General features: G+C 39.1%; 1 protein-coding gene across 1 annotated transcript in view; it reads left to right on the top strand.

Moving 5' to 3' along the window:
* The first annotated feature begins 10,377 nt into the window (after window positions 1-10,377).
* DMD (dystrophin) overlaps window positions 10,378-12,587 on the top strand; it is a 2,676,723-nt gene continuing 2,674,513 nt past the window's right edge. Inside the window, exon 1 of the mRNA XM_058291720.2 lies at window positions 10,378-11,008. Coding sequence (XP_058147703.1) covers window positions 10,927-11,008 — 82 coding nt within the window. The 5' untranslated portion in view covers window positions 10,378-10,926. The remainder of the gene's footprint in view (window positions 11,009-12,587) is intronic.

Raw genomic sequence — 12,587 nt, 5'->3', positions numbered from 1 at the left:
TAATCTGACAACTTAGTGGCTTAACACAATGACAACATTGATATTACTCACGAATCTGCAACTCTTGGTAAGACTTGATAGGTACTTAAGATTGCTCTTCTACGTGGTATTTGTGGTCAAGGCTCAATGTACTCGTTGAAAGTCTCACTTCATCATCACACATACGTTTGGTGGTTTAAATTGGCTATTGCTTGGGACTTTTGCTGGGGTCTTACTCAGAATATTGATGCATGGCTTTGCCATGTGGGCTGCTTGGATTCCTTAGAGTATGGTGGGTGGCTATCAAGGGTAAGTGTCTCCAGAGAAAAAAGGCAAACAGAAGCTCTATCACCTTTTATGACTTAGCCTTGGAAGTTACTTAGCATCAGTTCAGCCACATTAAATTCATCAAGGCAGTCACCAAGTCCTTTACATCTAAAGGTAAGGGAAAATAGACTGTACCTCCTGATGGGGTAGTTTCAGAGTTCTGGAAGAACATGTGAAACCTAAAAAAATTGCTGTGGCCAATTTTGGAAATACAGTCTGCCACACCACAGATCAGGAAAAAAATGAATCTCAGTGTGGTTAAGTGACTTGATGGTAAGAGGCAGATCTGGGCAAGAACTCAGGCATACTTTGCAAAGTGAATCAATTTTTAGAAGAAGCTGGTAACTTTTTAATTTTACTTCCTTCTGAGAGAAAAATACATGCTCAACAGTTTTTTTTTTTCCTAAACTTGGCCCATGTCAAATTCTTTTCTTATTTGTATAAACCATTTTGAAGAGACCACTGCTGTCTGCAACTCTAATTTTTAGATTTGTAATTAGGCCTGAAATTTTCACTCAGAGACTATTTTGCTGCCTTCTTTTGCACGCTAGGCTGGCCTTTTACTTGACATTATGGACTTTTGGAAACAGCTGTGCTATAACTGTGCCTCAGAAAATAAGGGTTTACTCCTCCTCAGTTATTCAAGCAGGCATGGATATGCATTTGAAAAATTTTGGCAAAAAAAGCTTCTCATAACATTATGTACTAAGCAGTTTCATAGATGAAGAAGTTGGTATCTAGGGGTTTCTCTAAGACACATAGGAAATTATTAGGAGAGCTATGACTTATTGTCTAGGTCTGGTTTTCTGCTAGGAGCAGACACTGAGACAAGAATTTGACAGCAAGCAGTTTATTTTGGAGCTGATACCACCAGTAGGGAACTGGGGAAGTGATAGAGACAAAGAAAGGAAACCAATACAGTGCATGTTAATGACCAGGTTCCTGCTGTGGGCACCTGGATCTCATTCTTACTGGGCACGTTTGGAAGATGGTGAAGAACATTTTCCTCAGAGTTAAACTATCTTGAGGCAAGTAGTCTGAGTATCTCTCCACCAACTCCTATCTGTCACTGATTACCGGCTGCTCCCAGGGTGTTATCTCTCTGGTGTTCATGGCCTATTCTGAATGTGGGACAACAATCCATAGGCCAGAGAAAGACCTCAGGCAGGAAGTTGCTGATGTTTGCAGTAAGGGGCTGCAGGTATGTGCCAAGGAAATATATGGGGCAACAACAGCCTCTGCTGCAGATGTCACCATTTAACAATGTTTCTTTCTGTGACAGTTTGAAGCTGGAGGACCCCAGAAAATCATGTCCTTAGAGCTAAACCATTCCTGTGGGTATGAACCTCTTGTCAGGGCACTTTCTTGATTAGATCACTTCAGTAGGGCATTACCCAGGGTAGGTCTTAATCCTCTTACTAGAGTCATGTATAAACCAGGTGAATATGGAGAGAGACACAGAGAGAAAGCCCCAGAATCCAGAAGCTGAAATTAAAGGAATGCAGAAGCAGAGAAAAACCATGAAGCAGGAAGCTGAAGGCAAGGAAACCTGGAGGAAGAGGGAAAGCCCAGCAGAAGCCATCATGAGCCTTGCCATGTTAGAGAAGCATCCAGGATTGTCAGCAGCTGGTCTTCAGGGAGAAAAGCATTACTGGATTAAGCCTTGATTTGGACATTTTCATGACCGCAGAACAGGAAGCTTATAAATGAATAAATCCCCATTGTAAAAGCAAACCCATTTCTGGTATATTGCATTCAGCAGCTTGCAAATGAAAACACTTCCCCTCTTCCTCCTCCATTTATTTACCTAATGCTCCTAATAAAATGAACTGCATCAGAACCACTCTTCATAAATGCCAGTCATGAACTACACAAGTGATTGTTATAATCCACAAGGGAATGGTGTTTCATCAGGACCATATAGTGCTACAACCGAAATGGAAGTGAGGTGATTGGGGCTGCTAGAGAATCACTCATAGGTATAGGAAGGTATGCATGGAGTAGGGTGGACATCTTATCTTCTGGCTTGTTTTCCAATGAACTGCAAAAAAATTTGAAAAAATCCACTTGCTGCTTTCAGAGTAGAGTAGGGAGTTTATGGAAAACGTGGGTATATATCCCTTGCAGTACGTGTGGATGTGTGGGGGGTGTACATGTAAAAACAATAGTATCTGCTTCTGGTATATAGACGTTTAAAGACTCATGAGGGCCTCTACTGCTGGAACTCAGCAGGATGGTAACAAATGGGAAAAGAAAATTAACCTCATTACAAAATGCAACTTAGAAAACTGATCACGAGCAGCATGAGATATTGAGATGTTTCAGATAGTTAACACGAACATCTAATGCCTCCTTTTTAGCTGTAGTATCAGCAGATCCTGAATTCCAAGGCGACGTAATGCCTTCTACTAGGACACATCCAGTTTGAGGACACACCAGAAAAGAGAATGCTTAAATTTAGATCATTCTAGTGCCAAAAAATTTCATATAGTCTTGAAAAAAAATCTTTGAAAGAATGGGAAAATGTGACGATTCAAATTACCCTTGATTGTGTAGAAAATATTTCTTAGAAAAATTTGCAGAACCCATGACAGGAATTCAAAAATATCAACTAAACTTCCAGTCTCTTAAGGAAAAAAAACGCTTTCTCCGCATCCCTAAAATACATTTATTCCTTACTGTGTTTTCTGAAATATCTCTGTTAAGAGAAAACCAACTAATAGGCATGTTGATTTATGAGAGTTCTCTCTTACAATCAATGTATACCTCTACATAAAAGTGATGACAGTACATAAAACATATATCTAAAAAGTGTTTCAGCATTCTCTGCTGAAGGAGACTACATGAAGCTTCACAGAAGGCTTATTTTTAGTGTAATAGAGATGTGCTTCTAAGGATACAATGATCCTTTCACAATTGAAGTGATTGAGTTCTCATTAATTATACTTTGTTGTTCATATTCTAGTTGGTCAGGTCATAAAATAAATGGCTTCAGCAAGTAATCTGAAATCCCTTGACACGGTATTATGAGAATGTCTTTTATCTTCTTACACAAATGATGACTGGGATAGAGTAACTGAAAGTTCAGGAGGAGCCCATAGAATTCCTTTACATGGGGCCACACCCTGAGTGAACATTATTTAAAATTTTTATGGGCCAATCAAGCAGTCACCTAGATGTAACTGGCTCAGCTAGAGAGCAATATTCTAACCTTTCTAACCTCAAAGATTTGGAATAAAAAAATGCTAAGTCCATCTTCTACATTCGTTGAATTTGTGATAAGGAAGATTGTAATGGTTTCCTTTTCATTGCGTGATCATCTTCACCAGACAATTTCTAGGCAGACTTCAGACTATTTTTTTTAAAGATTTATTTTTTTAATTTATTTGCCTCCCTTTCCCCGCCCCCCACCCTCCACCCCCCAATTGTCTTCTCTCTGTGTCCATTCACTGTGTGTTCTTCTGTGTCCGCTTGGATTCTTGTCAGCAGCACTGGGAATCTATCTCTTTTTTATGCATCATCTTGCTGCGTCAGCTCTCCATGTGTGTGGTGCCATTCCTGGGCATGCTGCACTTTTTTCGTGCTGGATGGCTCTCCTTATGGGGTGTACTCCTTGCATGTGGGGCTCTCCTACGTGGGGGACACCTCTACATGGCACAGCACTCCTTGTGCACATCAGCACTGCGCGTGGGCAGCTCCACACAGGTCAGGAGGCCCTGGGTTTGAACCCTGGACCTTCCATGTGGTAGGTGGACGCCCTATCCATTGGGCCAAATCCGCTTCCCACAGACTAACTTTTGAAGATGTTGTTAATTGAATGAAATAAGGAAGCGAAATTCTAACTACCTACTCTTTCAGGCTTTACAAATTTAAGCAGCTCAGAGGCTTGCAAAATCTTGCTTCATTTTTAATGCTGCTCTAAACATTATTGTTCCTGTCTTTGGTGCACATATGACATATTTTTAAAATGTCATCATTTCCCTTTGTGTGCATATGTTGGTGTTTTAGTTTCCTAGGCTGCTAAAAGCAAACCATGAAATGGTTTGAAATGAACAGTGGGAATATCTCAGCTTACAGATATGAAACTGAGAAAATATCCAAATCAAGGCATCATCAAGGCCATGCTTTCTTCTGGAAAACCAGCTGCTGGCACTCCTTGGTTCCTCTGCCACATGGGAAGGCACATGGCAGCATGTGCTGATCTCTCCTTCTCTTCTGGGTTTTGTTGCCTTCAGCTTCTTGCCTCTGTGGCTTTCTCTCTCACTCTCTTTCCATGTTCATTCCATCTATAAAGGACTTCAGTAATAGGATTAAGACCCATCCTGAATGAGGTGTGTATTAGTCAGCCAAATGGGTGCTGATGCAAAATACCAGAAATCTGTTGGCTTTTATAAAGGACATTTATTTGTTGTAGAAGCTTATAGTTACAAGGCCATAAAGCATAAGTTACTTCCCTTACCAAAGTCTGTTGCCGTGTGTTGGAGCAAGATGGCTGCTGATATCTGTGAGGGTTCAGCCTTCCTCTTCATCTTAAAACTCCATGTTCCCAGCTTCTAATATCAGCTGTAGGCTGGGAGAAGTCTCATCTCTCTTCTGGGCCTCATTTCTCTTTGGGTTCAGCTGTTCTGGTCTCTCCACAAGGTCAGCTGTAGACTATCAGGCTCTCTCTCTTCCTGGTACCTCCGCCATATCTATGGACTGTCTCTATTCCTCTGTGTTCTTCTCCTGTGTGTTTGCTTCCCCGGATCCAGCATCAAAACTCCAACTCTATCCTCTGCCATGTTGTTTTTCCTGTGAGTGGGCAGTGACTCAACTTCCTACTGATGTGGCCCAATCAAAGCCTTAATTATAATTTAATCAATAAAAGTAAAACCTGTGAACTTAATACAGTCTAATACTCCCAGAGGAGCAGACCAGTTTACAAACACAATCCAATATCTATTTTTGAAATTCATAAACAATACCAGACTGCTACAATGTGGGTCACATCTTAACCGAAGTAGCCTCATAAACGATCCTATTTATAATAGGTTTTATATGCACAGGAATGGATTAGATTTAATAACATTTTTCTGGGTACATGCAGCTTCAAACTACCACAGTGTATAATGTTTTCCTATACTTCCTTATACAAACACACCTACAAGGAGTTGACCTTTCTTTTCAATGAGATACTATAAATATTAAACTACAGTTTGCTTGTTTCATATAACAATATTTCACAGATATATCTAAACATCTTTATATATAACTTCAATGCATGCTTATTTTTAAAAGTGGAACTTTACATGGAGATCTTTACAAAGGAAAATGTGTAGATCATAAATGTTTGGCTTAATTTTTACAAAATAATTTTTACAAAATAAATTAATTTTACAAAACAAACACACCAGTATTACTATTACTCAGATCAACATACAGGCATTACCAGAATCCCAGGAGCTGCCCTACTTCCTGGTCCCAATCATGACTTCCCTCTACATATAACCACTTTCTTGACTGTATTACTATGAATAGATATTACCTGCTTTTCAACTTTATAGCAATAGAATTACACAGTATGTACCTTTAATATTTGGGTTCTTTCACTGAAATTATGTGTGAATTCCATGCATATTATTGCATGAAGTAATACATTTATATGATTGCTGTATAGCTTCCGTTTCTATGAATATAGCCATATCCCTTTATCAATTCTATTGTTGATGAATAGTAAGGTTTTTTCCTCCCTAATTTTAGCCATTATGGAAAATGATACTCTCAGCATTCTTGTTCTTGTCTTTGGTGCACATATTTTGAGTGTGTGAGAGTGTTGTTTTTGGAAATATATGTAAAAGTGGAATTGATGTGCCATGCAATATGCATAATCTTTGCTTAGGACATTCTGTCATAAGATTTTCAAAGCGATTATGTCAATTATCACTCTGATAAGTGGGGTATGAGAGTTCAAATCACATCATATTCTAATCAACACTTGGTATATTCAGTTTTGTTTTGTTTTGATCTTTGTTTATTGCCATTTCAATTGGCATGTAGTTGTTTTGCATTGTGGTTTTAATTTGAACTTCCTTGGTTCTTTTAGAATACTAAACTTTTTTTCATATTTTTATTAGCAATTTGGATATCTTCATTTGTGAAGTGGCTATTCAAGACTTCGTTAATTTTTTAAACTATTGGGTTTTCTTTTTTATTGATTTGTACTTTTTAATATATTCTGAATATCAGTAGATTTTTACATACACTCACATATCATTTTCTACTCTGTGATCCTCATTTTTACTCTCTTAGTGGGATCTTCTGATGAAGAGAATCTCTTAATTTTAATGAAGTAAAAAATGTCAATCTCTCCCTTTAAGCTTATCCCTTGTATGTCTGGTTTTTAAAAATGTCCATCCAAATCAAGATCATGAAGTCTTTCTCCTATGTTATCTTTCACGAGTTTTGTTTTGCCTTTCATAGCTTTCATATTCAAGTCAAAATCTAATTTCCAATTGACTTCACACCATTTATTGAAAATACTATACACTCCCTAATACACTGCAGGGACAACTTTGCCATAAATCAGGTGATCATATATGTGTGAGTCTGTGGGTATACCCTCAATTCTTCTGTTGCTTTGGTTTATTTGCTTCTTCTCAGGCCAATATCACACTGTTTGAATTACAATAGCTTTGTGATAATGGGTTTGTGTAAATTCCATTTTGTTCATCTTCTTTAAAACTCACTTGGCTATTTTGGTCCTTGGCATGTCAGTACAAATTTTAGAAATTTTCTCACATACACACCTAAAGAGATTTTAAGATTTCATTGACTCTATAGATCATTTCTAGGGAGTTTGTCTTATGACTTTGAGTCTGCCAATCCATGAGCATGGTTTGTTCCTCCATTTATATAGGTGGTCTTTAATTTCAATTATTAATATTTTTTCCATTTAGAGGCCTTGAATATATTTCATATATTTATTTGTAAATATTTGATATTTATTGATGGCATTGTTTCCTCCTTTAAAGATTTATTTCATTTTTTTATTCCTCTCCACCTTCTTGTTGTTTGCACTCACTGTTTGTTTGTGCTCATCTTCCTTTTAGGAGGCACCGGGAACCCATGTTAGCAGGCACCTAATCACTTGAGCCACCTCTGCTCCCTGCTCTGTTCTATCTCTCATTATGTTTTCCTCCTTTTGTCTCTTGTTGCATCAGCTCGCCACACGAACTTGCTGTCTTGTTCATCTTCTTTAAGAGGCACTAGGAACTGAATGCAAAACCTCCCATCTGGTTGGCAGGAACTCAATCACTTGAGCCACATCTGCCTCCCAGCATTGTTTTTTTAAAACATCATTTCCTAATTGTTTATTTCTGAGAAATACAATTAATATTTGGATATTGATGTGGTATACAGAAACTTTATTGAAACTACTTATTAATTGTAATAGTTTTCTGAGGAGTCTTTGCATTTTCTATGTATTAATGTATGTAGTCTGCAAATAAATTTCATCTTTCCCTTTTCAAACCTTACATCTTTTACTTTTTTTGCCTTATAATACTGACTAGGTTCTTCAGTAAAATGTTGAGTAGAAATGATGAGAGTAGTCCTCTCTGTCTTGTGGAGAAAGCTTTCAGTATTTCACCATTAACTGTGATGTTTGCCATAGATTATCTAAAGATGCATTTTATCAGATTAAGGCACTTCCTTTCTTTCCTAATTACCCAGGTGCTTTTATTTGTTTGTTTGTTTCTGTGAGTGGGAGTTAATTTTTTTTCCCAACACTTTTTCTACATTTATCCTTCATGCTTTTAATGTGATGAATCACACTGATTGATTTTCAAACATGAAAATGAATGTTTCCTTGCTGAAATAAAACCACTGTCGTTGTAAAATAGTATTCTTTTATATATCACTGGTTTTGGTTTGCTAATTTGTTTAGGGTACAAATCATAGTCTTTTAAAAATAGCTTCACAATATCCCAGTGTTTGGTGAATAATATAATTGAACCCATGAGTTTCCCATTGAAAAAGAGTTTTTTTTTCTTTTAATTTAATGTGTTCCTATAAATAAACCTTCAATAAACAACCTCACATATATACATATTTACAGGCGATTTGATTTCTGAAAGATGAATTCTTAAGGAGGGATTGACGGGTACCAGTTTATGTATATCTTAAAAGCTATTCACAGGTTATAATCTTAAAATATATCAATGCTTAATTCACCAGTAGGGAATATGAATGCCTTTCTTCCCCCTCACCCCTCACATATCTGTCAGCACTGAACGTTATTACTTTTCGTCTTTTCTTCTATCTAATGGGCAGGCAATGTTATCTCCTTTTGCATTTATTGACTATGAGAAGATTTACTACTTTTTCATAAGTTAATTGTTTATTTGCATGTCCTTCTTTGTGAGCTTTCTGTTCAGGTTATGTATTCGTTTTCTCCCAATGAATTGTCTTTTTACAATCAATGGTTAGAATTTTGCTAGAGTAGAGATAATTCAGCTTTTGTTTGTGATGGGTATTTTCAATATTTTCCCCTCAATTTATTTTCTTTTCACTTTATTATAAGGTCTTTGGTTTTACAGAAGTTTTTACTTCTTTTGTAGCTGAATGTGCCAATTTTCTCCTCAGTCTTCTGGGTTTCTTGTTTGTTTAAAAATGATTCCATGCTTCAAACTGTTGTAGATTTCCAATTTATTTTATTTTCTATATTTTATTTTTAATCTATCTAGAGTTTGTTATTTTACATAATTTAAGTTAGGGGATACTAACTTAAACGAAACACCATCATTATGTATTCCACTTTTTAATGACTGAATTGAAATGTCATATTTAGGGCAAATTCTGCAGCCAGATGGTTTTCTGGACTCCCCTCTCTTCTGCTGTTTTGTTTATTACTGTCCTAATACCGTAATGTTCTGATTACAGTAACTTTATAATATAAATGTAGTATGCCATGACTCTCTGCTCTTTTTGTATTAATTTCTGAACAAGTCTTATTCTCTTAAATAGTGGCTTCATCCCACTTGATTAACTCTTAAGGAAGAAAACTGATGTATTGAAAAAGAATGGACACCTAGGGAAACCCAAGAAATCTGTCAATGAAAAAACAACAAAGAGATTTTCAATAGGCAGAACTTCTCAGGATGAATGTAATTGGGAAATACCTCCTTGAGAATCCATCCTGATAGTCACGTTAGGTTCAACCTAAAGGAATTCTAGAGAGTTAAGCCCATCTACTACATTTTAGTCAAAACAAATTATCCACTGCCATGGAAAAGGCCAATTAGGCGATGGAAAACAGGACTGCAAACATATTATGTTTTTGTTCTAGATCATTATAATGGAGAATTTATTGGTAATATTGTCTTGATGAAGGCACCAAATTGAATATGTATAGGCCCTTTTTTCAGTGTTTTTCAAACTTAGTTTTCCGTTGGAATCACCTTAGACCTTTTTAAAACCCTAATGCCCAGGTGAAAGCTCAGAACAATTAATTGGCATCTCTGGGGGCGGAAGCCAGGCATTAGGGCCTTTTAAAGCTTCCCAACTGATTCCAATGCCCAGCCACGGTGGAGAACCAGTGTTTTAGAAGACGATCAGTTTCTACTCTGAGTGCAAATGCAGAACAAAATGGGAAAGAAAATCTTTAGCTGTTGCTAGGCCCCTTGCCAAGTCCCTCTCGTAAAGTGAATTTTTCTTTGGTAGATGATGGGCAGGATTTAGAGGGACTATACTAGTGCAGGAAGACGTGCAGGGTGAGTTACATGTGTGTATGGGGTGGGGGGGAAGGTAAGGATACTAACCAAATGAAAGTCACTCCTGTAATTTTTAGAAAATAAAGTCGTATGAACTGTTTATAGTCCAATCTAATTCTAGCCTCAGTGGTGGGAGGAAGGGAAGGGATGCAGGAGGCAGAGTGAATATACACACGCAAAGAAGGGTGGGTAGCTTTGTTGAAATCTCCTAAGAAAACTGACTTTCCTCGGCCTATATATATTCTGCATGTCTCGTTAGTGCGTCTAAGTCACGATAGGAGGGCGGGGCAGACATATGTGAGCGACCCTTATAGCTAAAGCCAGTGACCCTTCTCCTCAGTGGAGTCATCTTATAAGAGGCAATGCTAAATCATTCATGACCTCATGTGCTGCTTTTGGCAAGCAGCTCCCTAATTGCTCTTTTTTTTTTTTTCATCGATTCTGCGCAGCGCGGAAAAGCGAGCCTCCAACTTGCCTGTGGATTTATTGACCACCGAGCCTTCCTCAGCTTTCACCTTCCAGACCGCACCCACTCTATTTTAGAACCAGGAGCTGGGAACAACACCTGTTTCCTCCTCTCCAAGGGTGGGTTGGGCATTTTGACGGCGCCGTCTTTCAACCAACCCACGCTAAGGTGGCCTGGCCTCTGGGTTTTCCAGCTCACCATCGCCTCCCGCCCCTCTCCCCCGCCCCCCCCATCCCTGTCTCCGTGCCCGAGGGCTTGGGGAGGAGGGAAATCCGCCCTCAGACACGTCAGGTTCCTAACAAGCTGTCTGCTTTAGAGAGCATCAGGCGGACCACGCGTCTCCACCTGCTTCCCAAAGTTTGGTGCGTGGGGGCGCCGAGGCGCGCAGACACGTGGCGCGCGGCTATGGCTCAGCTTGGGGGCCCGGAGGCGACCCGGAAAGATGCCGCTGGGGACGGATTCACCGATATCATCAAGAGCCGCGCGGGTAGGACCCGGTTATCTTGCCTTTCGGTGTGGGGGTGGACGCGGTTCCCGTCCCTCTCCGCAGAGGCTGTGTCCTGGAAGTTGGCAAAGGGTTGTGGAAAGTTGTGGCGCCCGCCGGAGGAGCAGCAGGGGGCTGTCACCGCGCCTGGCGAGAGGGGAAGGAGGGCAGCAGCGCCGGGCGCGCCCTAAGCAGGAGGGGGTGCTGCTTTCAGGGAAAACACAAGCTCAAGTTTTCCTTTGGGGCCCGTGGATATCGGCAGGGGATTATTTATTTTTTTTTAAAGAAGCCACCGGATATCGGTTTCATTAGAAGATGGTAACTTGTTTTTAAAAATTATAAAGGAACAACCACATTGAGAGGGAGAAAATTTGTGGTAGCCTTTGGAGAGAAAGAGGGTTGGGGAGGCGGGAGTGCCTTGACAGGGTGTGGTCAAGGGAAGAGTTAGGAAATTCGAGAAGTTCCACTGCCCATCTTTTCTGTGGTGAAGGAAAATATGAGAGGTGAAGACGTGCATGTCTGGAGCAGAACACGATGAGTTGAAAACCAATAAAGCAGCGGGAATGAATAAATGAAAAGCCATCATAAGGGTTTTTTTTTTGTCGTTTTTTCCCAGCATTTCCGTAGTGGGCTTTCCACACTCCCACCCGCCCCCCCCACACACACACACCCTGGAAATTGTAAATTGTAAATTTCATTTGTAATAAGTCTTGTGTTGTTTGGTAGTCTGACCTACGGATGCAAAAGCTTGTAAACCAGGATGGGTCTTTAAAGCTGTAAAAGGAAGCAGCTGTTAAGCCTTCTCAGAGGATGAAGTTTCAGCTGCCTGAATCCACTCCTCTAGCCCTTGGAGATGCGCCAAATTGTGGACAGCAAAATAACAGGGCCACTCCACAAATCTTTATTTACGTTGCTAGGTTCTGAAGAGGGCAGAGGTATGAAATCACTGTCTAGGTATATTTCTGAAGCGAGGCTAAAGGAAAGATCACAGGAGAAAACAAAAATGAGTAGGAAACAGGAGCTGTGCAAACTACAGACTAGCAAAGAGTTCAGAAGATGATTGAGCAGAACTTTATAGTGCGGTCTTGTAATATCAAGCAGTCCAAGATGGTCATGATGCCTATAACTATATTTAAAAAAAGAGAAACACTGGTGCCCCTAACAACACCCTGAGAAAACAGTTATTATTTCAGCTTATAAAACAACACTTTTCTTCATCCCATTAGTAATCAAACATGCTTCTCAGATTTTAAAAAGACGGATGGTAAACTTTCCTAAATTGAATGTCTATAGCTTTGAGCATCCAGGATAATAGAATTGGCTTTATGTAGTTACCCTAAAATAACATGGAAAAAAATATACATGGCTTAGTTTCATACATTGCTTTAAACTTGTTTATGCATTTTATCGGGCAGTAACTTTGCAGCTATAATTATTTGAAATATGCAGAAGGATATCTACTTTGAACGTCAGAATATTGTTTTAGAAATGAGTGTGTTAATTTAAGTATTACTTCTACACAGTGTTTCTATTTATAATTGTGCTATTTCAACATTTGCCAGTGCATTGGGTGGGGGAGGGA

Source organism: Dasypus novemcinctus, chromosome X, assembly GCF_030445035.2.
Source record: "Dasypus novemcinctus isolate mDasNov1 chromosome X, mDasNov1.1.hap2, whole genome shotgun sequence".
In the NCBI taxonomy this organism is placed as follows: Eukaryota; Metazoa; Chordata; class Mammalia; order Cingulata; family Dasypodidae; genus Dasypus; species Dasypus novemcinctus.
The sequence above is the reverse complement of the archived record's forward strand: the minus strand, read 5'-3'. Positions and strand labels throughout refer to the sequence as shown.